The sequence below is a fragment of the Ceraceosorus guamensis genome (genome assembly GCF_003144195.1).
Source record: "Ceraceosorus guamensis strain MCA 4658 unplaced genomic scaffold IE81scaffold_27, whole genome shotgun sequence".
Lineage (NCBI taxonomy): Eukaryota > Fungi > Basidiomycota > Exobasidiomycetes > Ceraceosorales > Ceraceosoraceae > Ceraceosorus > Ceraceosorus guamensis.
In genome coordinates this window covers 13,455-37,479 of record NW_020290022.1, presented here as the reverse complement: position 1 = coordinate 37,479, position 24,025 = coordinate 13,455, and the positions used below count along the sequence as shown (strand labels likewise).

The following is a 24,025-nucleotide window of genomic DNA, read 5'->3' as shown; positions in this document are numbered from 1 at the left end:
AGACGCAAAGGCAGCAAATACATGCGACGAATCCTGTAAGTCTCTGAAACCCCAAGCGGACAGTCGATTCGTCAAGGATCAGCGCAGCTCCTCAATGGAGAGTGATGTAGATGAGCATGCGTTTAGGTACGGACCTTTCTCATGTGCAATTTGATGAGTGAATCCAGGCAGACGTTCACGTGATTATCATCACAGATAGTCAGTCTGTTGATTAATGAGCGGTTCCGAAGCGTCGGAGCTTTGTACCAAAGTTGTGGTCCCGATCCTTTTTATGCTCGTTCACATCCCGTTCATGCCCTCCGGACCCACACGTCCCCAACGTCAAATAGAGAGGCTTGGCCCTCTTGAGGTTAGCTGCGCAAGCGCCTAGCCTGCTTGGATCCTGGACAGGCATTCGACGTAGGCGCCCAATCATTTGTTGAGCTACAGATACCTCATCGATCGCTCCCAATCGAAGCCTCTTGTAACCGCTCACCGGCATGCGGACACATTCGTGATTCGTCTAGAATTGATTGTCTCACTCGTGCATTAGTGCTCGCCGCTGCAAACACGACTCGCGAGTGGCTGCGCTCATAGCTGCTTCGGGCCCGCTCTGGCCGCGCGCACAGCATGGTTTGCTCAAGCAGCTGCTGCCACGCCCTGCCGAGTTGCTGTGCAGCTCCCCGCGGCTGCCATTCACCAAAGCCCAGTCGCCGCTTCGTGATTGCTCAAGTCCGACTATCCGATTCCCGTCCTTGCGCTGCGAGTTGTTCAATAGCAATTAAGTACGCTTGGTTTGGTCGTGATGGCGTGCAACAAAGGATCGCGGCTCCGCAGCCGGCTCTGCTGCATACAGAGACGCATCGACGCACTTCGGACTGAGCAGTCCGGAGACTGAGCGACACCTGGGCTCGTGTATCTAGCAACTTTCCTTAGCAACGGATTTGTGGGGAAGCATGACGCTAGAGAGCCTTTCAGGCCGAGGCACGTCTACCCAACATACCGTCGCACGCAGCGTGACTTGAGGCCCGACCGACGAGGTCCTTTCATTGGATTGAAAGGCGTCGCAACCTGGAGAGAAGTGAGAAGCGTGATACAAAGCGAAAGGCGGCGGGGACTATCAGGCCCAGATTGCGACACTATCTTCAGAGAAGATGTCAAAAGCTCTGGGATCCAAAGTGAGGTGCGCGACAGGGGAACGGAAGCCAGTGGAATGACAAATGTCGGAGCGAAAACGACCTGGGTCATCACCAGTGTTGCTAATGACCGCCGCTGTATTCGTCGTCGAGCCGATGGAATCGGCAAAGCTTGTGACAACATCGTTGCTGCGCCTGTCAAGGTGTGCGGGCTTCTCGCTCACGACCGTATGGAAGCGTAAATGTTCGTTGGGTTCAAAGTCCTCAAGACCGCCCCACATTTGAAGATCCGATACCCATGGCGAGTTGCGAGCACTGCGCGGTCGGTTTGGAGCTCCCACCGATGGCCGAAAATTGCTATGCCAGGGTCGAATTGGCACTTCGGAACAGATGGCTCGATTGTCTTTCGAAGCAGACACATCGTCTTGCCAACGCACTCGGAATAGGGTGCGACGATCGCCTTTCGAGATGCTTGAGCCTGAAACCGCACTGGTCACCGTAGGTAAAGAGCTACGCTGATGTAAAATTGGTAAAGGAGGTAGCACTGTACGGGTGGTGTGCTTCGAAGTGACTCCTTTCCCCGGGATAGTCCAATCAGAACAATGTCCCTCAAGGACAGGCGAGGTCGAAGTGCTGCGTGAGGCTGAGATCCGACTATTTCTGTTGCTCATTCTGACCAACGCTTTGGTATCTCTCTCTGAGTGTTCTGGATCCGGCGGCGATCCCGCAGACCGGCAAATTCGTTTGAGGCGCCGAGCGGCTCTCGCACGCTTGATGTAGCGAACGGCCTTCAGCAATGTCACGAGCCAGATACGCTTGGCGAGGCGCAAAAGTGAGATGCGCCGCCCATTGACGGTTTGGGCAAGGCGGATGGGATATTCTCCGTCCCCATCGCCGTGACTGCCTCCGCTCGAGGACGCGGAAAGTGAGCTTGACGATCGGCTTTGAGACACCTTTGGCATCAATCGTGCTGCGCCAAAGCTTGTGCGCGATTGGTTGGTGGTCTGATTCATCTCGCGCGCCAACTCGCACGCCTGGTTGCGACGCAAAGCGGGCTGCGAATCGCGTGCTGTATCGCGAGGCGGGCTACGAAACGTTCGGCGTGGCTGAGCTCCAGCGTTGCCGCGCTGTAAGCAATGAAACAACGGACTCTTGTACTCCTCTTTGGTAGAAGATGGATAGCGGCCAGATGTGATGACGGTGTTATCGTTGCGACAGCCTTTCGAAGTCGCTAAATCAGGTGCTCGTGATTGCGGATTGCAGATACTGGGATCCCAATCAAAAGGGCGGTGGCCCTTTTGTGAGCCTTGGCCCGGTTCTTGCAGGAGCGATGCTACCCGCATACCTCTTGCTCGTGCTGCCAGGAAGCGTAGCAGGAACAATCGAGCAGGCGGACTGCGAATGTGAATCGCGGCACGATGATTCTTGCGGGATGCCTCTCGTGGTATGGTGAGGCGATTGGACGAGACGAGACAGCTATGTGCCGATGACAATCACCGATCTTTGGTCAATGAGCGTCTTGCGATCTTGAGGCTGTCCGGTTGCGTCACTGTGAATGACTCGTAACTATCCGCGCACACTTCGCCCGAGCAGACGCAAAGAGCGCAGAGAGCTTCTTGATGTGCTTTGAGATCAAGTGGTCCCCTAATCAGCCAGCTTGGCAGAGCCACGTTGTAAAATCACACTCAAGGGGCTTTGCGCGGAGTTTCCGGCTGAGACGAGGGGACTGCCGCTGGTGCAATTGCTCTTTTTGTGAGGGGTCCGCGCGGGATCCCCTCCATCACGTCAACTCGTCGATTCCAAAGCTATGAGAAGAAGGCGGGAGGGGCGCGGGTTGATGAGGCGCCATGGTCGTGTCAAGGAGTGATCCACACCACAAGCCAGCCTTTCCTATTTCTTGCCATTGCTTCGAATGCCTTTCCACTCTGCGCGCGCCATCGAGCAAAGACGGTTCCCCTCCTTTGCCGTTTCCGCTTTGTCGGCCAGCCGCTCGGCGGCGAGGCGGTGTCCAGCAGCCGAAGGGGCTGCTCATACCTTCTCGATCCAAGCTCTCATCCCAAGATCCTGGACCCCGATTGCGAGTTCCACGACCAGGATAATCCCCTTTACGCGGCGGTCTAGGGAAAGGGAATGCGTCCAGCAGCGCTGCTCGCAGCGCAGGAGTGACCAGCCCCTTTCCTGCGCCAAAATCAGGGGGCTCATGTCCAGCTCGCCACCTCTCATGGCAGTATCCCATCCACCTACAATCTTGGCGGACCTGCGCCGCCCGGCCATGTTGCCCTTGCAGCGTTTTCGTCGTGCCAGAACACTCTTGAACCCAGGTCGAGTGCGATTCACTTCATACCCGGGGCTGAAGTGCACAAGCTCTTGCAGGGGGAAGAGAGGGTACGTAGGAAGATGTGTACGAGCCCTTGGCGAGTTCGGTCGAGCGCTTGGTAGAATGCGATGCGCTCTGGAAGTGGACCATGTACCAGCAGCTGGCTCCCGTTCCAGATTCTCTGATTCGGCTGCGCAAGGTATACCTAGGTGATGGGCGGATCAAATGGGCGCTAAGTGAAAATCATCTCCGGAATGCTCAAGTCGCTACGAGCGCGCGCTGGGTCCGACAGGGCTGTGCCGGAGCGGCATCTGGTACCGATTCGGGCGGAAGAGAAATTGGCAGCGAGTTGTCCGGATAGCCAGATTGCATTCCTTTTGTGAAGCGGGTGAGGTGGGAAAGAGCTGAGAGGCTCGCATGGAGACTGTTCGAGCCATCGTCGTGCGATCTGGCGAGACGGAGGGCCATACGGAATTCGTGTCGGATGCGGAGTCAGAGGCGTATGGATAAATTAAGTCGTCAGTACAAGTCTGAAGATGGAGCGACCTTGAGTCCCAAGTAGCATGAAGATAGTCGGGTGGTGAAGGAGGTGTTGGGTGATAAGAGACCGACACGCCGGTGCCTCTGCACGCATGCGCCATGAAGCTGAAGTCACGAGTGCAGCTGACTCCACACAACAGAGCCAGGCGCGCGGGCCGTGTGTATTCGACGTCGAGCTCAACTCAGCCTGCTTCAGCCACCTCACCACCGATACTTACCGACATCAATATTGGTAGCCTGCCCCGGAACGTCTCTTTTGCTAATGCCTCCATCACTGATCACGCATACATCCGGCACAACTGCCATTGGACGGTCTTGATCTCACAGGCAGTTCCTGCGTGCGCTTTCGACTTGCAGCCAAGAGTCGCAGTCAGAGTGTTGGTATCGCGGTCAACATGCACGACTTTACTTCGCACGTGCTCCAAAGGTACTGGGAGGTGGTTGGATGGAATCCCTACAACTCTTATTTGCACCTCACTTCTACCTCTTCAGCGGTATTGGACTTCCCACTGCCTTCAGGGCTTAATTTTGCAATCAGTGCTTCGCCCAGCCCGCCTTTCTTCACTACCTATCGTCTGCGAGCATTGCCCCAATTGGAAGGTTCCTTGGGCTACATTTTTGCTTCGACCGATGAAGAAGCACCTGCACTCGACGTTGGCAGCAGCAGAACAATCTCTATCAAGCGCATGGCGCACCGCTTTAGAGTGTTGGACGCTCCTAGAGCACCTACAGCTAAAGAAGAGATCTGGCAGGGAGGTGTGCGCGTCGACACTCGAGGTGAGCATGGGTCTCTTTGTCAAGATCCGAGGGGCGAGGACTGATTTAGCCTAACCTGCACCTCACGCTCACACACATGCATCTTCAAATCGCTTCAGACTATCTGCTTTATGGCTCTATGCATGTGCCTTCGGCTCGAGTAGATGCGCTCTACACTACCAGAATCTCTCCTGAGATGACTTTCTTACTTACTGGGCGCTCGTACCCCTCTCGGACGTTCCTACAGAGCAGCGAGAAAGCAGCCCAAGCTATCGCTGGCGATGCTGCCCAAGCGAATCTTTCCCGAGACAAGACAGCCGGACGAATGAATGTTCAGCTTATGCTGCAGAGAGATACCGGAAAGTGGTTCACTGAATACTCTTACAGTGCCTTCGATGCCCTCTGGGGATTCAGAGTGCTACACAATTTTGGCACTTCCGGCAGCAGCGCAAGTATCAGCGAGTCCAGTATGCCCTCGGAGTCAAATGGGTTACATACGGAGGCAATGGTGTCCAAGCGTGGCGTTGAAGATGATCGGGAAGGCGAAAGCGGTGTGGGCGGTGGACTCAAAGGCCGCTTCTCAGCTGGAGCAGAAATGTTTTTTAGCGCTCGCGAAAAGAGCGCCGGGAGTGAGTACATATCAGTCCGGGCAGGAACGTGATCATTGCTGCGGCGTTGAGACATGCCCGTCTTTGGCAGTCTCTACCGGAGTGCGCTTCACGACCCTCCCAGAGCCGTCTACTTTACAAGCCAATGGGGTTTCGGATCAAGTCCCGCAACCCCCGACGACACTCACGGCTACACTCAACCCCATGATGGGCCACTTGTCCACTGCGTATGCAGCGAGAATGACCCGGGACATTGTAGCTTGTTCGCGGTGCGTGCTTTGGCTTGGTGTGGCAGGCACCGATGCTGATCTGACCTGACGTCTACTCAGGTACGACTTCAACGTGTACAGCTACGACTCCGAGCTCACCGTCGGCTTTGAGTACTGGCTTCGAGCTGCGCGACAAGCTCAACAACCAGCAGCAGCATCGCCGTTGACCAATAGCATGTCTCACACCGCCCAAAGGATCAAGCAGGCCGCATCAGACGTCATTGGCAGCGTCAGCGACTCAGTAAAAGCAGCCAACTCCTCGCGCGAAGACTTGCCTGCTGAGCAGCCTCGGACGCGGCCAGACAAGGTGCTCTCACCCAACACACGAGACCTGTCATTACGAGAGGGCTTTGGGCCACAGTCTGACAGAGGGCTCGGAACGGAACACTTGCCCTCTTTGCAAAAAGAGCGCCCCCAGCCTAATTTGCGCGAACACGAGCCTCCGACGTCAGTCTCGTCTCCAACGCGGCCAAATCCGGTATCATCTGGGATTACAACCGAAGAGTCAAGCGGAGACGCTGGTCTCACCACAAGCAGCGGGACCGTTGCGCCGCTCTTGGCTTTGATCAAAGCGCGTATATCCACGTCCGGTGTCCTCTCACTCTTGTGGGAAGGGCGAATGCGAAACACTCTCCTCTCCTTTGGTATTCGAGCCGACGTCTCACCCAGCGCTTTGGCATCCAATGAGAGTCGAAATCACGGAAATGCTCTTCGTAGCATCGGCATGGAGATCACATACTTTGCCACCGGCGAAGAAGCTAGACTGGAGCAGGAAAGGCGGAATCGACGTCAGCAATAGTCGCATGACCTGCATATATAGGTCAAACATCTGATACCCCAAATGGCACATATCGTCACCGTCATACTACCCATGCGTTGAAGTATGAGTGCGAGTACCTCTCTGGTCCTTTGCCACCCGTACCAGCGGCGTGCAGTCGGGCGGACGCGTGATTCGGCGGAGTGTGGCTGGTTTCGTGGACTGGGACTCGACAAGCCCTGCATGATGCTGCTGCTGACCGAGTCATGGATGTTGCCCGCCTATCCTAAGCGCAAAACGGCAGCTTTTTGGTGTCGTGACGCACATGTGCTGTAGAACCCACATCAGCGAGCATCGACGCCGAATCTCTGAGCTGGCCGTCTTCGCAGTCTCTAAGCTCAGCCTGAAAAGCAGTACTTCCGAGATGCATCCCCGTCGCTAATACCAGTCTTCTGACCCTCTGGCGGGCTCCTTGAGGTGGTGCAGCGATCTAACTCTGTCAAAGACAAAAGCGTCTTTACTCCTTCACGCGGTCACCAACATCGCTACACACGCCCACTCGCGACATGACATGCCTCTATGCTCTGCCTCTGGGCACTGATGGCTCTGTATCATTTCGTGAAGAAGCACTCGAGGCCTTGTCAGGCTGTACAGGTGAGGCGCAAAGTCATGAACCAAAACACTTTGTGACCTCGCCCGTATCCTGGACAGCATCGGAAAGCAGCATAAAGAGGTACGAGGACCACACGGCCGCACCTCATTTTGAGCGCACTCTTCGGCCACGGTGGCAGTACGGCGAGGTTCAAAACCTCGGACGAAGTGGCAGATCGACTCCGCCTGCGTTCTCATGCGGTGTCGACTGTCTCCCGGACGCATTGCAAAGTCGAGCAGCTCTCACGGTCCTCTTTGCTCGCGCTGCTTCCTCTCTGCCGCCCTGCATTGTGGAAACTCAGACTGCAAAAGATGCGTCAGCCTCAGACCACCGGCATGAGATGGCCGCAAAATTTGGACATGATTGCTGCCGGTCTGGGGGCGCTGCCACAGAATTTCGAATCGGTCAATCTATTAGCTATCGAACAGAACCAATGCCGCATCAGGAAATCCTACTTGATGATGCTATCGACATGCCGCCACGTTTGATGCCTCTCCAGTGCCGTCAAGGCGGCAATCTGCAAGTTGGTCAGCGCGATGGCATTTCTGAGGCCAGAGAGATAGGATCAAAGCTCATTGCAGGCGCCATCCGGACCAAAGGCGATTTACTAGCCCTTCCGCGAAATTGGTCTCGAGCAAGAAAATGGTCAGCAACGATAGTTGTGAGACAGGTGAGCTTTGTTCTTGACCAAGAGCTACGCGTTTACGTCTGTATGATAACTGACGCTACGAGCTACTTGGGACTGTCAGTCGGCGTGGCGCATGTGGCACCTGCCCTGGGATACATCTCGAAGGATCTTGGCATCCACTCCGGAATACAGCGAGGCGCTATCATTGCCGTGTACATTGCGAGCTTCACGATAGCACGTGCGTTTCTTGAGCGATGACACCCATCTTCACGAAGGCTGACAAGAGCCTGTCCGCAGATCTCATACATTCGCCAATCAGCGAAGCATGGGGACGTCGGCCTGTCCTTGTCTCCTTTTTCAATTCGCTCTGCGCCATCGCGACAGACACCCGCACGCTGCTAGCCTTTCGTTTTCTCAGCGGCGTAGGTACATGTGCTTCTTTGGGCACAGGTGGAGCTGTGTTGGTCGATCTCTGGCATGGCGACGATAGGGCTCTCGCACTGTCCATATTCAGCATTGCTCCTCAGCTTGGTCCGCTTGTGGGACCCATCATGGGGTAAGTGGCGTGTCGTACGAGCGCTTTCCTCGTCGATCGCCGGTTGACTCGCATTTGCAAAGCGGCTACATGACGCAGCAGCTTGGCAGTAGTTGGCGTCTAGAGCTAGGACTCACTTCTGCAGCAATCGCGGTTGCACTAGGGGCGACAGTCCTGCGGGTCCCAGAGACTCTTGCTGCTCGAATTCCACACCTGCGTGCAGGCGAAGTTCGAACACAGCAAGGTGTCAAGGCTTTGTACGCGGCATCTCAGCAAACTCAAAGGTCCGCACCTCCATTTGCTGCCGAGGTGGTGCTGAGACCCATCATCCTCTTGGGCTGCGAGCCTGCAATACAGCTTGCGGCCACTCGGTGGGTAAAGTCGTGCTGTGGCCGACCAGGGTAGGATCTTTGAAATCTGATCGCACATTGGTACTACCAGTCTAGGGGTGTGCTTCTCAGTCTTTTACTTGATGGCGACTACATTTCCAGCGGTCTACGGCACATGCTACGAGGAAAGGCTCGGTGTAGTGAGTCCGGCTGGGAGCTGTGAGGCTGCGTCAGTAATCTGACCGCGCCCGTCACAAGGCGTCTTTGCACTACATCGCACTTTTTGTAGGAACAATGATCGGTGCGGTCTTGAGCTCTAGATCCTTGCATTTAAGCGTAAGTGGCTCTCTTCTTGCATGTCATCTTGCACCGGGAGGACGCGCGATCTACACTCACCCAGCAGCAACTTCGCCGCATGCAGCGTGGGTGTGCTCCAGAGAGCAAGTTTCGGCCACTTATGTGGTTTGGCTGCTTCCCGACTTGTGGTGTTCTGCTGTACGGCTGGTCTGCCTGCAATGGATTACACTGGGTGAGCATATGGACTTCTGCAGATTTACGCACCCAGCTATCCAGCTTACTTGCTGTAGTCCCAACAGCTGCTGGCCGATGTGGGAGTCACCGTCTTCGCGTGCGGCCTTGCCGCATCAGTCGTTATCGTACAAGTGCGTCATCAATTTGCGACTTCGCGCTTCGGTGTTCGAGATCATCTGCTCACTCACTTTTCAATCGCTCGCTCCCAGAGCTATCTTGCGGAGTGCTACAGCTCGCTCGCAGCCTCAGCGCTAAGCGCTTCTGTCCTGACACGCTCCCTGTTAGGCTTTGCAGCTCCCCTGCTCGGGGAAACCTTGTATCACCACCTCGGTCTCGGATGGGGAAATACGCTGCTCGCTGTTTCTGCTGGGCTTGTTGGCGTACCTTTGCCCTTCATCATGCTACGCCACGGTCAAGCATTTCGCCTTGCCAGTAGATATGCTACCAAGTCAAGAGACATAGAAAGCGAGCCTTGCGTGTAATCCTTGTAGAATCGCGTCGAAGAAATCTCGCCCTGGCTTTCGTCGCCCAGAAGACGCGTTCACATGCTCACACCAGGAAGCTTTGCCAGATTCGAAGCATCGATACGATGGACTCGACAGCAGTAATGGTGGCCTTGGCTTGTCGCCTGCAGCTTAGTATGGGGAAATAAGGAACACGGGTCGGGTGAGAACGAAGCGCAAATACGAGATGCAATGAAAGGTCAACGGAAAGAGCGACATGACGAGAATGATGGTGCGCGAACGCAGAGGCTTAAGTTGCTCAATTCGAGAAACGCCCTAGCGAGCAGCAGTGATTCTGAAAGAGTTGGGAGGACCGCCCGATTTGAGGTTGAGATTATTCTTGTTGCCGCCGAAGGACAGACCAGATCCCGTCCTCTGTCTTGGCGGAACACCGGCGAAAGACACGGAGGAGTTCGACATGTCTGCGCTCTGGAAGCTGACGTCGCCCGTGCTCCTGGGATGATTGGATGCGCCGCCATCGCGCTGCCCGGCACGCGCTGCGGTGTTCATCGGAGGACCCATTCTAGTAGTTGTGTTTGAGTGGGTCATGCTGGCAGGGCCGGAAGCGACTCGAGGACTTCCGCTCGATCGTGGACCACCAATGACGGCATCAGCTAGACGGGGCAGAGAGCTGCGCTTGCCTTTTCGAGCTCGAATTGGTCCCACAGTGCTATCTCTGGGACGTTTGTAAGGGCTCGAGCGCACCGCTCCTGTCTCCGTAGTCTCTTGCGAAGGCACGCTGAGCTCAGCGAACGGAGCGCGCGAGGGACGTGGCAAGACGTCAGGACGCGCAGGTACCGAAAAGGTACGAGTGCGGGGAATTGCACCCATCGTCGAAGAAGAGGGAAAGGTCAAGCCCATTTGACGTGCAATGTCTTGCTCGGTAGGGCTATCATTGAATGCAGTCGCGGCATTGGTTGCGGCTCTGCGCGCGAGAGCGTTGCGGTCGAAGATGCTTGCAGATGTGCCACTGCTTGGCATGCCCGGCGGGCGCGGTGCAGCAGACGTCGTCCTACGAGATACGGCAGGGCCCATCAACGCTGTAAGCTCATCTTCCCATTCTGTTCCCGAGCTTACTGGGTCTTCTGGGCTTGAGGAAATCGCTGAACTTGGCTCTGCAGCGCTTGCTTGCGCAAGTGCGTGCGCCGCTGACGGGCTGCTGTTGCCGTCGGCGCTTGAGCCTGGTTGCGAATCCGTGCTGCTGCTGCCTGCGGCACTGAGCACCGAGTGCAAATGACGAGCATCATCGATGTATCCTTCTCCTGCTTCATCTGCCCATCTGAATGCTTTCTTCGCTTTCTCTGGCACGGCGATAGGGAGTGCGCTGCTTGGCCGGGATGCAGCTCGGTTGGGTCCCAAGAAGCTCTGTCTCCTCGAACCGGCAGCACTCGTGCGCCCCCTCTTGCGAGGCGAGGCTACCAGATGAGCTCTAGCCATGCTCGCCGCCGTTGGAGCAGTCAAAGATGCGCTAGCCGTTGATACTCTTGTTGCTTTCGACGGCGAGCCAGCGATTCGAGGCAATGCAAGCGATTGGCGGGCTCGGCGAGCAGGTCCTCGACCCGGCGAGCCAGATGGCACGGGACCAGAAATGGCGATGTTTGGAATCGAGCGGAGCCCTGCATTACTAGGACGGTTGGATCGACGTTGAGGGCGCAGACCTGTAACGATCCTGCGCTTCTCAGGCGGCGCAAGGTGGACGACAGGCGTAACTGCCCCTACAAACGATTCAAAAGCTTGGTCGTTGACAGCGCTAACAGCCCGATGAGAAGCTGCAAGACGAGCGAGGAAATCTTTGATGCTCTCTTCTTCATTGAGCTTGGCGTCATCGATGTTGGTAGAGCGGTATTGAAGCTCTCCAGCCGCCTCCTTGAGAACTGCTGTAGCTCGTGCTGCCGCAGCGATAGCGTGCGCAAAGTCTTGAGCAGTCACGTCCATATCCTGCTTGAGGGTCTCGTTGAGCCTTGTCTCGCGAGCGGTCTCTACTTCACGCAGCAAAGCGTCACCTTGGGCGCGAATGCGCAACGTGGCGTCATTGTCGAGCTTGTAGTTGTGCGTAGCAGCGTGTACCACTCCTTTGTGCATCTGAACGCTATTCTCGAGTGTGCGAGCCGATTCGAGAGCAGCAGCATCGTTGGCCCTGGCTTCGACGCGGATGATGAGCGCGGTGAGCAAGGCTCGCTCAGCAGCAGCTTCAGCCGATCCGTCCTGCTCTTCGACAGGAAGCTGCGAGAGAGCACTGCGCAGTGGTACCAAGCGCCGGGTCGCACCGTCGATCTGAGCAAGGTAGTGAGCCTTGTCGATGATCTGTCGCTTAACATTGTCTGTGCTATCGCGCATACGTTTGCTAGCCTCGTCCAGCTCTCGCGCAACCTCTTCCCGCTTTCTTTTCTCGCTTTCCTTTTCCAGCACACCGCGCTCTTCAAGCTTTCGCTTGAGCTCCTTGTTTTCCTCTTGAAGCTCGTGGATGGCTTGCACGTATTGTGCAACGTGCCTGTCGACGTTGAGCATGTTTCGCGTGACCTTGGTCCTGATGTTCTTGGCTTGGTTGGCGTACTTTAGGGTGTTGTGCGTCTCGTCGTAATGAGCGCTAGAAGGCGAGACGCACACAATCATGACAGTCTTGCAATTACCTCCGAGGGAGAATTTCAGCAGTCTCGTCAGCTTGCTGTTTCTGTACGGGATGTGTGCTCGTCGAGAGCCAGCAGTCGCGCACAAGGCGCTGATGCAGTTGCCGAGAGCCAAGAGACTCTTGTTGATATTGGCACCTTCTTTCATGCGAGCGCCACTGTTGGCAGTCGCAGAGGCGCGCTCTGATCCAGCCAGGTCGATGATGCTCAGACTAGCGCTGGTTGTTTCTGTAGTCATGCCGGAAGCTCGGGGCCTCTGAGTGACGTTTACTTGCAGCACAGCATGCGAGCGAGAAGACACTGCGTTTGCTTCTGTGGGACTCATCGTTCTGCGCTTGTTGCCCTCCACAATGGCTTCAAGAACGTCCTCTGGACTTTCAGGAGTCAACTCGGTGATGCCGACGACGCTGATCTTGTTGGCGCTATCCTCCCGTAGTGACAGTCCTCCTCCAGCAGCGGGCGTCGGCTCGGCAGAGAGAAGATCGCGGATGGTCTCGTTGTAAATTTCGAGGTAAGACAGGCGAAGATCCACTTCGCTCTCTTCTCTGACATCGTTGATCCTGGCATACAGCTCCTTCATCGTCAGGAAGATGACTCCTGGATCTGTTTGACTGCCAGAGATCGTGTGTGTCTTACCGCATCCTGTAGCCTTTTGGGTGATACATAGGACGTGGACGCAATGTAAAAAAGTGCTGAATCTTGCTTCAAACGCAACGGATCGAAGACTCACCCCGTAGGCAAACACTGACGCATTGTAGCCGTTGAGTATACCATCCAGCAAGGGTTTGGTTGTGACCTGAAAGACTTCCTCCTGTCCTACATGCTGGTCGAGCACACGATCAAACGCGTACCTCACATCTTTGTACTTCTTTGCTCCCACGCCAAACGAGTTCGAGTGCAATCTCGAGATGGGGTTAGTGTCGGGTGGATCGAAGATCAAGACCTTGTCGTCAACTGGCTGTATGATAGGACGCAAGAAGCGCGTGCGAGCTCCCGAGCTGGGACCAGCTTTGGCAGGTGAGCCTACTGATAGACCTCCATCACCTAGAAAAGGGGCCGGCTGATCCTCTGGTGCGAGTTGGGCAGCCTCTTTTGCGCTAAAGGGTCGAATGCGCACTGGGGGCACGGAACGAATTCGTGGGTCAGCTTGTAGAAGCCATCGCTTGCAAGGGGTCTTTGTCTGCAACCTACCGGCCACAGAGATGGATGAGTCCGCCATTCTTCTACCCGGCGCCTACGAAGGCACTGATGGCGCCGCTCGTCAGAATTGCAACTTGCGTGCTTCTTGAAGGCCGTGGGTGCTCAAGACGTGCTGGCCGCTAGGTCCTTATGAACGCTCAAGCGCCGAAGGTCTAGCCAGGCAAGACAGCTCGTGTTGGGGAGCCGTCCGACCTCAGGCGATGAAATGAATAGATGAGAGCCGATCGCTAAGCCCTCGGCTTGTTGTAGTCGCGCGGGCTTGCTACGGTGAAAGAGATAACGTTTCAGTCGAGCCTGGGACGTGTGATGTGGGGCGAGACTCTCTGAAGCAGTCAGAGTCCTGAGTGAAGTGTGGGATGCGTCGATCGAATGAGCGGTGCCAATTTGTTATCAAAGCTTCTACAAGATCGACGTCTCTATAGACCGAGAGTTCAACAGCGAAGGACTGACTATGCTGGCGAGTTGATCGAATCGATGATGAGGCCTTGACATGCCAAGCTCCAAGAGGCAACTTCGTGTCCAACCTAGAAATCAACGGTGTCTGAGTTTGATGTTCCGTAGGCATGCTATATGCACCACACCACCCTTACCAGGGGACCCGGCCCGCCTTGTGGCAGCTATAGGCGCTACCCAGAAGTCAAAGTAGAGGTTGAATCGTTTACGTTCGTGATACTGCTGAGCTTGCGCCCTCCGTACAGCGCTGCTGCTGCTGCCCGCTGCATATGGCGCTGCTGTGTACTGTAGCGTAAGACGGCTGCACGCACACATGCTGCCTGCTGCAGGCAATTACGCGCGAAGATGCTGTGCCTAGCTGCTGCTGCCCGGCCCGCGGACGTGACATCAACACCTGGTGCAGCTGGTGTGAGTATTCGCGGCGCGCGTGGCTTCACGTGATTGAGCTCAGTCATGAGTTCTCCTTCCCCCCCGTCCCAGCCACTGTTGTAATCGTGATTGATCTGTGATTGTGCTGGACTTCAAATCTCCGATCTACCATAAGCTTGAGTCTCGGACTAGACACTCACACCTGCTTACTCAGGTGACTGAAGACCATGGAATTAGATCGATGAGATACCACCTGTACCGAAGGCGTCGTCGAGGTTCCCGCACACACACAATCATTCAGACCCGTATTCGGACCCTACCACAACTTGCTCGTACAAATACATTAATCATCCTCTGGCCTTCCAGCAGCTCTATTTCTCTCCCTTTCGAGTCTCTCCAACTGCCTTTCGTTTCCTTCCGACAAGCTTCTGAGCGTTCCCGCCATCAAATGCGAGAACGCTTTCTCCCACATCAAGACGCCCGTGTCTGCCGGCTCCGCACCTGTTCGCTCCTGAGGTGCCTCGGATGCCACCTTTGGAGCGCCACCAGTCTGAGATGTATTTTCAGGTGATGTATGAGAGCGCCTCGAAGAAATGCCTTGATCTTCTTGGCTGGTCTCCGACCGAATTGCATGCGAGGCGTCGTTTTCGCTATCCGAGTCTTCCTCATCCGCATCAGGATCAAGCTGCAGAAGAGTATCACAGGTATGTCTCGAATTAGTCGTCCTTCACACACTGTTCTTGCAAGCGAATGCGGCTCGAGCAGCCGCGTGGGACGCACCTTTCGAGCAAACAAATCTGCGAAGTGTCTACCTTCTACAGAAGTATCTTGAAGTGAATCCATCGCTCGGAGTTCATGAGACCGATCGATGATCGGCGGCGGGCCATCATCCAATGAGAAGGTTTTACTCTCGGTGCGCGACTGAGGCAGAACCTCTTCCATATCCAGCTCATCCTCATCATCCTCCGTGCCAGCGTTAGTCATTGGCTGCTCATCGCAGGCAGCTTCGTGAACCTCTTCAGCAGCAGCAGAAGTTGCACTTTTCGCATGTCCAACTTCGGTTTGATCACGCCGCTCGCTCTCCTCGACTTCGTCCTCTTGCGCGTTCTCTTCCTCAACATCGAGCATCTCTGCGTCTAAAGCCAACCTCATCCAACGCATGAATCTAGCCCTTGCATCCAGGACCACATTTCTCAGCCTCACTCTGTCCGTCTGTGAGAGCGCTCTGCCCGATCCGCTCTGTGCCCTGATTCCTTCCAGATTCCCTGTCGCGCGCTGAGATGCGCCATGACTTGCGGTAGCATTCGCTCTTGGATGTCGACCCGTGAGTGTAGAAGCGTGCCATTCCTCACCCATTTCAAGGGTGTCATCGGACGACTTGAACTCGTATAAATCGCCAGAATACGGATAGTTGCGCGTACTGCGCGCCTGGGCCGACTTGTAGTCTAGGTCTTTGCCGTCGAGAAGCGCGACCCATTGAGCATCGAGCAGGGCGAACGTCCTGAGAACGTAGGTAAACTGCATCGGTAGCGGCGTGCCGCCAACTTGTGGAGCCGTTGAGTGGCCTGCTCCATCGTGAGCGTTCGCTGCGTCTCCCGGGTCCTTGTAGTTGAGCGATGTGGGTGTATGCTCCTCCTCTTCCCTGTACGGCCGCAAGTCATATCCAACAACTCCCTCGACAAGCTCACTGGTAGTTCTCAGCAAGTAAGGGACTTTGACCTCCTCCCTCCTCCTCGCACCTTCGTAGTGTTGCGGTATGAGCGCCAGCACGCTCAAGATGCTTTGCGCTTGATCGAGATACTGGTCCAGCGTGACGAACCTATTCTCTCCGCTCTTGGCGAACCTTCTTTGCCAACCTCGATGCAAGACGCCAAGTGAGTCTTCGAGCCAATTTCTCAAACGCGCAGACTGCGTGGCTGTGAGACGCTGAGGAGGCTGAGACGCTGATTGGAGCGCGAGAGAAGAAGTTGATGGTCCCGCATCTGCTTCAACCACGCCAGGCTCGTAGAAGAATCCGGCCTGCGTGTCCATCGTGTGCGCCTTCACGCATCAAAAGCGTCCAGAAACCCCGAGCTGGTGGATCGCACGAATCCAGTGCGACGCTCACGAACGAGGTGAATGGGAATCGATTGGCAGGATGACGGCTGGGCGAGGATGCGTAAAATCGTGAATGGGTGAGCAGTGCAATGAGGACGAGGGTGCAGTCACAGCAGTCGTGAGTGTATAGGAGCAGCATGTGGAGGAGGCCCGCGCTCTACACCGATCGTTCCTAACCACGAATGAGCGGCCGCCTGCATGATGGCGCCTGCGTGAGTGTGGCGGCGTTTTCATACGGCCTGTTGTGTCGATCTTTGTCCGTGCAGCAGCGCGCTATACTCCAACTGTCGACTCTTCTGGCTCACGAACAGATCGGTCTTCATCATTCGTGATTGTGATTTATTCGCGATTCGCCTTTCTGTCTGGCACAGGACTGACAAGTCACCAGTCTTATCACAAGTGCGCGCGTTTGTTTCGATCCAGCCAGTCAACAGACAAGCGCGCTGAATCGTCACCACGATGGATGTCAAACCGTCCAACGTGGCTCCTCGCGGCAAGGATCCGGCAATTGGAGTGTACTACAAGCTTGCCCTCTTCTCCTTCTTCATCTTTGCCGCTCCTCTCACCGCCTACTACGTCTCCATCACTCACCTGTCCAAAGATAATACGACATTTGCGGGAGGCATAGCAGCGTTGGTGGTCAACATTGTCCTTGTTGCCTACATCGTCGTGGCCTTCTTGGAGGATCAAGGACCGGAACAGGCCACGCAGACCGACGCTAGGAGAGTCGATGCATCCGCAGCTGCTGGCAAGCAGGAGAACAAAAAGGACAAGTAGTCGGCGGCAGCGGATTTGCAAGTGTCTGCTGGAAGCTGGGTTGACACATGCCAAGTGGATGCGACTCATAGAGTGAGTGCAGTCTCACCTTTGGGCCCAGACACCACGCCCGCAACCTGATCCATCATTCCAGCACAGTCTCGTGACACTAAGCACAGCAGAAGGCAGCTCCATCCAGCACGACGCTTGGCCCCACCTGATCCTTGCCGCATTCAACATGAGCGCGACAAAAAACGTCTACGGCACCGCATAGTAACTTCTCAATTGCTACAACATTGCGTCCAGTGGCAACATCACATCGCATACCCTGCCAAACTTTGCTCGCCAACACTGACAGAAGACAGAAGCACACGCCGGTTCGTTTTGCTGGTGGTCGCATGCGCGCCTGTCATGAAAGTGCGCCCGGCGTCTTCCACCGAGACTCAAGGCCAATCGATCGTCACATCCACACAATCCAACAGCCGGAGGCGGCATCACCTCCTTGCCGTCGCAAGGCAATGCAATGCTTTGCAGATCAATCCTGTTGTATGCGTGTGTGCGCACTCGTTACAGCAGTAGCTTCAAGCATACGGTGCGCCAAGCGTGTTGCCGAGGGCCCTCATTCAGTCACTGAGCTCCACTCCGAACTCGGTAGTGCTTGTGGTGCGACCTTTCCATCTCGTCCAATCCCGTCAAGAGGATAGGAAACATTGAAATCTTGGCCTCTCTTCGATGGCATACATGCAGACCACCCTACTTGCTGCAGCATACATACCTCATCAGTGGCTGACCATTGATGATTGCCAGCGCCAATGCTGCAGCAACACCCTCATTCTGCACAGCCAAATCTCTCAGAAGAGCCATCGCATCACGACCTGTTGTCGGTAGAGTGTATGGTTGTGGTGTTGACCTCAAGCAACGCAGATCGAGCTTCTTGGCAGGTCCTACAATTGCATTAGAACGCAGCCCAGCAAAAGTGCGGTCGCTCTACGATGTTGGCTCACCAATCCTTAGCTGGGTGGCATCCGAGCCGGGCCAAGCCGGGATTAGGTAACAGGGTGTCTGCCGTCTGCGGTCGGTTGCTACGATAGATACCCATCGCCATCGCTGCGCCAAATACATGGCTCGAAACGGCCAGTGATACCGATATAGAAGTCGGTTCAGAAGTAGCTTTGAGCGGGAAGAAAAGGCCTTACGGTTCGTTCTTCCAACGCTGTCGCACTGGAATGCACCATTGGCAACGCCAAGTGCGACGAGCGCGAGCAGTCAAGGAAGCTTGGCAAGGCGGAAGTGGCCCCTTCGCGTAGACGAATTAAACAATCGGAGCCTCAACGCCACCATGGGCGATAAGCACGAACTTGTATCGTATCAAGGAGAGGGTTTGCACAATGCTGTGCGCACCAACCTCGCTTCTAGATTACCTTGCCTCCGTCGCACGTCGCGCAGTCGTGAGTGGCGTCGTAGTGACCAGTGTCAGCATCCGGCTGGCATACAGCAGATGCTGCTGTATACCCTGCAGCGGGCACTCGTCATTCATGCCTCGCGAGCAGCAAACGTCTTGCAGATCGGCGTCAGCACCTCACGGCCACTTATTCCAACAATCCGGTGCGACAATCTGTATCATGGACCCAGGCATGCCGTGGGAGGGTAGCTCAAAGTCGCCTGGTCGTAGTGTGCCGAATGACGGCGGCCAGCAGTTCGCAAGTCGCGGTCGTTGTGCTTCCTAAACGCGCTGCATTAGGACAGTCCTTTGGCGCAGTCTGCGCAGAGCAGGCGGTCCGCAAGCAGCGTAGCCTTCATATATATATACACCTGACTTGTTCCTTGCTTCTTGATCCACTTGAGGCAGCACTCAAGACTGGTGGACCCCATTTCCGACCGTACTTTGCTGCCGTGGCCCTGATCAGCGGCTCACGCCAACGCCCTTTCGCTCAGCGCTAGCCCTAGCACGGTCTCCCGCTTAAATAAGGGAGCTGTCACTTGGACGAACGGTGGACGTGTGCCTCGATCCCTACCACTGCCCCCAATCTCCGTCGTCGTCGCTTCCCGTGATAGCATCAGACACCTGCCCTAGTCCGCTCTCCGCTCGAACACGCTCCTTGAAACTTTGCGATCTCATCAAGAATGCCTTGGAGTCCCCTACATCGCGCGTCTTTGCTCCTCTTGGTGTCATGTGCACTCACCACCTTTTCAGGAGTGCTCGGTGCTGGCAAGCATCAAGCGTGTCAAGAGAAGGGCGGCACTGATTTGGCTCAGTGTCCCAAAGGAACGGTCGTCGTGCACAACTCGACCGAACTGACGGCCGCTCTGGCTGGTACAGCACCGGTGATCCTCATCTCTCAGCGCGACATCGAATCCAGCGGCTACGTCAACTTCGACGCCAAGTACGCGGTCAAGCGTTCCGTCACGCTGCTAGGGGAGTTGATCTGGACCGAAGAAGCGGGCAAAGCTGCGCGCTTCACTTGGCCCGTCATTCACGCCGCACCGACGGACGAGACGCCCGTCTTTACTTTTGACGCCCAAGGCAAGACGATTGCCATTCACGACGTCGAAGTGTGGAATCAGAGGGACACGGAAGCTATCAATGCGACGCCCGTCAAGCGAGATCTTCCTGCTGGGCAATCTAGCGCTAACGGTGCCCCGACTGGCCAACCAACTTCGACGCCCAACGCGAATGCTAATGCCACTCCAACTGCAGACGGCAAAACGGACGGCAAGACGAGCACGAACGCAGATGGCAACGCCACTCCCAGCTCGAATGGCAAAAGTGACGGCAAGACGAGCACGAACGCAGGTGGCAATGCCAATCCGAACGGGGACGGCAAGACGAGCACGAATGTAGGTGACAATGCCCCTCCCAATGCGGATGGTAAAACGGACAACAAGACAGGCGCCAACGCAGGTGGCAATGCCGAACCGAATGCGGACGGCAAGACTAATGCGAGCGCTGGAGGCGATCCAAACGCTTCGAAACCCACCACCGCTCCGAACACCGCTCCGAATACCAGTTCCAACGGCAACAAGCCCGCTCCGGGCGCTGCACTGACCGAAAAGCCCGGCGAGAAGGGCGCCGCTCCATCCGCCAGTGCCGATCTTCCTCATATTGGCCCAAGCTTCTTCGTTGCGCAGGGCACCAAGGTGTTGTTCTCCAACACCTGGGCCATAGCATGGAGGCACACCGTCAGGTGTGACGGCGAATGCTTCTGGCTTGCGGGACTGGTTGCTGGCTGGCAAGACACTCTGGTCGGTGAGTCGTGTGGCCCTGCCTCACGCGCGCCCAGCCGCCTCGATTTGAGGGAAGTGAGACACGCTGACTGCAACTTCACCTCGCGACGTTTCCAGGAAGCGGAAAGATGTTCATGTGGCAGCCTATGATCTCAGCCCGAAGGGCAGGCACCATCGCCGCGTGGTCTGGAAACCGCGGAGGTGCTCTGGCCGTCAATCAAGCAATGATTGGCGGTGAAGGCGGCGCTGAGAGCGTCATCGGCAAAGGCACCGTTCCCGCAGCTAGGCCCTGGGACTCGATGGCAAGGACCGCATTCCTCGATAGCGAGTATATGGACGACTCCCTCGACCCCAAAATGTGGAACAGCAAAGGCGTCTCGACCGGTTTCGTCGTAGGCAAGACACAATTCTACCACTTGGGCATGTTTGGTGTTGGGTTCGACGAGACACTCGTCGATTGGACGATGGATGGCACGAACTGGCTGCTTCAGAACAAGAAAGGCGGCATACTCTACTACCAGGACCGAGCTCGCTTTTTTGGCTCGGACTGGCCCAAGCAAGATCCGGTCGCCGACATTGGTGAGGAAGAATGGGCAGAGGTCGACGACAAGTGCTACTGGCGCACGGTGCAGAATGTCAAGTATTGGGCGAACAAGAAGGCACCTTGGACTTGCCCAGCTTCGCCTCAGGGCGCTACGAGTGCCAAGCCTGCCGCAAAAATTTCAAGCCCTACGAAGACGAAGCGCAGCGTCAAGCCGCCAAACGGGTCTTACATTCACACGACGAAACTCACGCAATTGAGCAAAGGCACTCGTCCGCTCAAAGTCTTGCACAAGCACACACATCACCGTCGCAGTATTGAGGAACACAAGCCAGCTTTCCAGCGTCGTCGTGCTACGTCCCAGAGCACGCTTGTCTAGTCACCCGTACTTAGAGCTTTGGCTTTTCTCGGCTTGTGCGACTCACACTGTTCGTGGTTGCGCTGACAAGAAAGCCATACTTTGCAGTGCAACGATCGAGACAATCGCACGCCCGTGCATCTACTGCGACCGACGATGGCAAGCCTTGATGGACATCGTCTTTGCATACCTGTGTAGCCTAATCACAAGCTGCTGGTGCTGGACGCTGACAGCAGCAACCTGAATTCATACACATCCTCCTCTCCAAAGCAATGTCATGCAGCTGAGATGGACCTTGTTGGAGGCCAAATTCTCTGGCATGGATTCCTCATGCTGGGTGAGGTATGCCGATTTTGGAAGCCAGTCTACCTCTGCAAGCCTAGCTGGTGTAATTGGAACAGCACGAGCAAGCCTCGGGACAGCTGATCTCGCGCGAATGTTGCGATCGACGTGACGAGATTTTGGCCGCGACTTGCCATATTTGGAATCGGTACCTATCCACCTGGTGCTTGGCCAGCAGAATTACATGCGGACCTTTGCCTCGCAAGGGTACCCGCGCAAACCCAAGACGTGAGAGCCTGAGTGCCGAGTTGAGGACCCACGGCGATGAGCTGCAGGTAGAGTCAAAGTCATTGAATCATAATAGTGAATGAGACCAGGCGAAGCTAAGTCCATGCCTCGAGGCCCACAAATCGTACCCGGTGTTGGGTCCCACGACTTTGAGCTGGGAAGTAAGAGGTCGCCTGTCAAGTCAAGTCACGATTCACCCTGCTACACGAATCACGTGATAGACGCAGTCTTGTTGCACGACTCAGGCCGCCCAGCACCAGACATTAGTCTCGTCTTGACGCACCAGGGAGCACACCATATATGCTGCAAAGCAGCTATACAAGCAGGAGCTGGATCGATCTGACCTCGTCTTCGTCTGCCGTAGCACGTCTACCGTAGATGGCATGCACGATGGCTTGCGTGGACGCGAGCAAGCCGCGACTCCTTGCTGCGCCAACGGCAAGGGGAGTTCCTGCATCATCAGATGCATGCTGTGAGCCCCGTTGCAGATTGTGGCGCACCTGTTTCTGCATGCACCGCCCTTGCCTTGCTCTCCTTGCGGTGCCCCGCCATTCGATTGAGCTTAGGCCATGCAGCACTCATGAAAGAGTCAAGCATCAAGGTCGATGAAAAGGGATGTAATCATGAATGATGGGGATGAATGATGGGGATAAAGGGATGGGACATGGCTTGGTCATCGGTCTTTCCTCAAGTAAGGCACATACATCAATGGGCCGCGGTGCAATTGGACAGAAATGTTCTGGATTGACCTGTAGCGTTCGCGACCCGGAAAAGATTGCCAGGAAGGGATCGATCGATGTGATGGCCGGTGTCAGCTAGCAGACTACGGAGGACCCGTACGCATCGATTGCTCTGGCAGCGGCCAGTCTGAAGACTACGCGAATGAACGCAAAGAACGCATATGAGGGCTCCATTGAGTTGCAAAGGGCACGTTCTGGAGTCATCCACGCGCATGGCATAAAAGAAATGCGCAAGGCAGCGCCATTTTGTGGTGTGGTCTTGATGTGCATCGATTGCGTGACCTAAACCCACACTTTAGCTTTGAGGGATGCCCCCAACGCCTTGCAAAGAACTGACTATGTGCGAGCGATGTGATTATGATCGGCAAGGCAGTTTGTTAGCAGCAAAGATAGGTGTAGGGACAGCTAGGGTCTACGACACAGAAGAATATGGCGGACGGGCGCGTGCCGGCAGGGGCAAGGGTGCGTGCGAGTTGGTCCGTGCCTCTCTTCCATTTGTCGCTGGCGGAACGCCAAATTCCGTCAATTAAGCATGCAAGGAGCCTTTCCTTTCAATCATCAAGAGACGCTGGTCACGGGTCATTACTCAAGATTGCGTAGCACCACGACACAGCATCAACCTCGCGCTCCATTGACTTCCTCACCCTTGCACTGCCCCGTTTTCTGGCAAAGGGGGCAATTGTCTTCTGACGGTGAAAAGGGGCTCAAGGTGAGGAAATGCTCTCCGGGCAATGCCTGGCATACCGCTCGCCGTCTTTCCCCGTTCTCATCTTCGCCAAGGGCTCTATGTATGCCACTACCGCTAGGGTCCAGCTGGTTGGCCCACGCGGACCGCGCTGGCGGAGACATCTGTAGCGGGCCACTCAGCGACGATCGCATCTCGTGTCGAACAATGATAGCCTCCTCTGACCTTCAAAGGGCAATGGTCCGCCCGCTCTGTCGAGACACAGTACAGTACAGTACAGTCACAGCGTAAGATCCTTGCATACCCGGAGGCTGGCTGACGCAAGGTACCCCTGCATCGAGATCCCGCGGGGCTCTTTGTGGGCACACAACAGTCACGACTTCACGGGTCAAGTTGTCTTCCGGTGGAGCATCCTTACAGTATCGCAAATGACATGCGCAGTCACAATTAAGTAGGATGCGGACGGACAGCGGGGCATGCAGATGGATTCACTTTGATTCATTCATTTCAACGACCAACGTACGCCTTGATTGACTCCCCACTCTTGACTCACGCGGTCGTATAACGCTCTTGCAAATCCTTCCGGAGCTGACTTGCCAGAGTCAAATCTGAGTCATCGTCGCAACCGACAAGCGAAGGTGACGTGAGATCGGGGTTTGTCTTGGACGCAAGAACCGCGGGCGCTGCGTTGTTGTGCCCGCCGTCTCGGCATCGAGCACAATCACCGCGGGCGAGCAAGGAGTTGTGTATCTCAAATCGTGGAATGATTGCCAGCAATCGTGAATGACGGATCAGTGCACCGGACACCATCACCGATCCAGAACTATATAACCGTCGATCAAATGGCAAAACATATACTCACGA

The 24,025-nt window shown here is 55.7% G+C and overlaps 7 protein-coding genes across 7 annotated transcripts; 4 read left to right on the top strand and 3 right to left on the bottom strand.

The window, feature by feature from the left end:
* Positions 1-790: 790 nt before the first annotated feature.
* On the bottom strand, positions 791-2,743 carry IE81DRAFT_116960 (hypothetical protein). Its single transcript, XM_025510146.1, has one exon. The coding sequence runs from the start codon at positions 2,456-2,458 to the stop codon at positions 1,100-1,102; it is 1,359 nt and encodes a 452-aa protein (XP_025369794.1). The 5' UTR covers positions 2,459-2,743; the 3' UTR covers positions 791-1,099.
* Positions 2,744-4,174: 1,431 nt separating this feature from the next.
* Positions 4,175-6,646, top strand: IE81DRAFT_116818 (hypothetical protein). The gene is made up of 4 exons (XM_025510143.1): positions 4,175-4,749; positions 4,848-5,357; positions 5,428-5,605; positions 5,666-6,646. Exons 1-4 carry the CDS (start codon positions 4,368-4,370, stop codon positions 6,402-6,404), a joined length of 1,809 nt encoding a protein of 602 aa, XP_025369793.1. The 5' UTR covers positions 4,175-4,367; the 3' UTR covers positions 6,405-6,646.
* Positions 6,647-7,177: 531 nt separating this feature from the next.
* On the top strand, positions 7,178-9,668 carry IE81DRAFT_116836 (MFS general substrate transporter). The gene is made up of 9 exons (XM_025510144.1): positions 7,178-7,684; positions 7,764-7,880; positions 7,940-8,198; positions 8,261-8,548; positions 8,619-8,706; positions 8,765-8,842; positions 8,928-9,035; positions 9,103-9,168; positions 9,247-9,668. The coding sequence occupies exons 1-9, from the start codon at positions 7,657-7,659 to the stop codon at positions 9,517-9,519; spliced, it is 1,305 nt and encodes a 434-aa protein (XP_025369792.1). The 5' UTR covers positions 7,178-7,656; the 3' UTR covers positions 9,520-9,668.
* IE81DRAFT_116870 (kinesin-domain-containing protein) lies at positions 9,645-13,566 on the bottom strand. The gene is made up of 3 exons (XM_025510145.1): positions 13,359-13,566; positions 12,898-13,283; positions 9,645-12,816 (listed from the first exon to the last, which is right to left on the bottom strand). Exons 1-3 carry the CDS (start codon positions 13,384-13,386, stop codon positions 9,817-9,819), a joined length of 3,414 nt encoding a protein of 1,137 aa, XP_025369791.1. The 5' UTR covers positions 13,387-13,566; the 3' UTR covers positions 9,645-9,816.
* Positions 13,567-14,467: 901 nt separating this feature from the next.
* On the bottom strand, positions 14,468-16,409 carry IE81DRAFT_366385 (hypothetical protein). Its single transcript, XM_025517005.1, has 2 exons — positions 14,970-16,409; positions 14,468-14,874 (listed from the first exon to the last, which is right to left on the bottom strand). Exons 1-2 carry the CDS (start codon positions 16,218-16,220, stop codon positions 14,533-14,535), a joined length of 1,593 nt encoding a protein of 530 aa, XP_025369790.1. The 5' UTR covers positions 16,221-16,409; the 3' UTR covers positions 14,468-14,532.
* A 327-nt stretch (positions 16,410-16,736) lies between these two features.
* On the top strand, positions 16,737-16,973 carry IE81DRAFT_275751 (hypothetical protein; the record flags this gene model as incomplete). The annotated part of the gene is made up of 1 exon (XM_025511458.1): positions 16,737-16,973. A coding segment is annotated over one exon (237 nt), but the record flags the coding sequence as incomplete, so codon positions are not given.
* Positions 16,974-18,968: 1,995 nt separating this feature from the next.
* IE81DRAFT_116782 (hypothetical protein) lies at positions 18,969-21,366 on the top strand. Its single transcript, XM_025510142.1, has 2 exons — positions 18,969-20,289; positions 20,385-21,366. Exons 1-2 carry the CDS (start codon positions 19,167-19,169, stop codon positions 21,185-21,187), a joined length of 1,926 nt encoding a protein of 641 aa, XP_025369788.1. The 5' UTR covers positions 18,969-19,166; the 3' UTR covers positions 21,188-21,366.
* The last annotated feature ends 2,659 nt before the right edge of the window (positions 21,367-24,025 follow it).

Excerpts from the sequence above, each read along its gene's own strand:
- IE81DRAFT_116870 (XM_025510145.1), bottom strand. The coding sequence starts at position 13,386 with ATGGCGGACTCATCCATCTCTGTGGCCG. Across the intron at positions 13,284-13,358 it reads CTCATCCATCTCTGTGGCCG|TGCGCATTCGACCCTTTAGC; the intron begins GTAGGTTGCAGA and ends CCGTGCCCCCAG. Across the intron at positions 12,817-12,897 it reads CGTCAGTGTTTGCCTACGGG|GCTACAGGATGCGGTAAGAC; the intron begins GTGAGTCTTCGA and ends ATCACCCAAAAG.
- IE81DRAFT_366385 (XM_025517005.1), bottom strand. The coding sequence starts at position 16,220 with ATGGACACGCAGGCCGGATTCTTCTACGAGCCTGGCGTGGTTGAAGCA. Across the intron at positions 14,875-14,969 it reads CAGATTTGTTTGCTCGAAAG|CTTGATCCTGATGCGGATGA; the intron begins GTGCGTCCCACG and ends ACTCTTCTGCAG.
- IE81DRAFT_116782 (XM_025510142.1), top strand. The coding sequence starts at position 19,167 with ATGCCTTGGAGTCCCCTACATCGCGCGTCTTTGCTCCTCTTGGTGTCA. Across the intron at positions 20,290-20,384 it reads CTGGCAAGACACTCTGGTCG|GAAGCGGAAAGATGTTCATG; the intron begins GTGAGTCGTGTG and ends CGACGTTTCCAG.
- IE81DRAFT_116818 (XM_025510143.1), top strand. The coding sequence starts at position 4,368 with ATGCACGACTTTACTTCGCACGTGCTCCAAAGGTACTGGGAGGTGGTT. Across the intron at positions 5,358-5,427 it reads TCGCGAAAAGAGCGCCGGGA|TCTCTACCGGAGTGCGCTTC; the intron begins GTGAGTACATAT and ends CGTCTTTGGCAG. Across the intron at positions 5,606-5,665 it reads GACATTGTAGCTTGTTCGCG|GTACGACTTCAACGTGTACA; the intron begins GTGCGTGCTTTG and ends ACGTCTACTCAG.
- IE81DRAFT_116960 (XM_025510146.1), bottom strand. The coding sequence starts at position 2,458 with ATGCGGGTAGCATCGCTCCTGCAAGAACCGGGCCAAGGCTCACAAAAG.
- IE81DRAFT_116836 (XM_025510144.1), top strand. The coding sequence starts at position 7,657 with ATGGTCAGCAACGATAGTTGTGAGACAG. Across the intron at positions 8,199-8,260 it reads CTTGTGGGACCCATCATGGG|CGGCTACATGACGCAGCAGC; the intron begins GTAAGTGGCGTG and ends GCATTTGCAAAG. Across the intron at positions 8,707-8,764 it reads ACGAGGAAAGGCTCGGTGTA|GCGTCTTTGCACTACATCGC; the intron begins GTGAGTCCGGCT and ends GCCCGTCACAAG.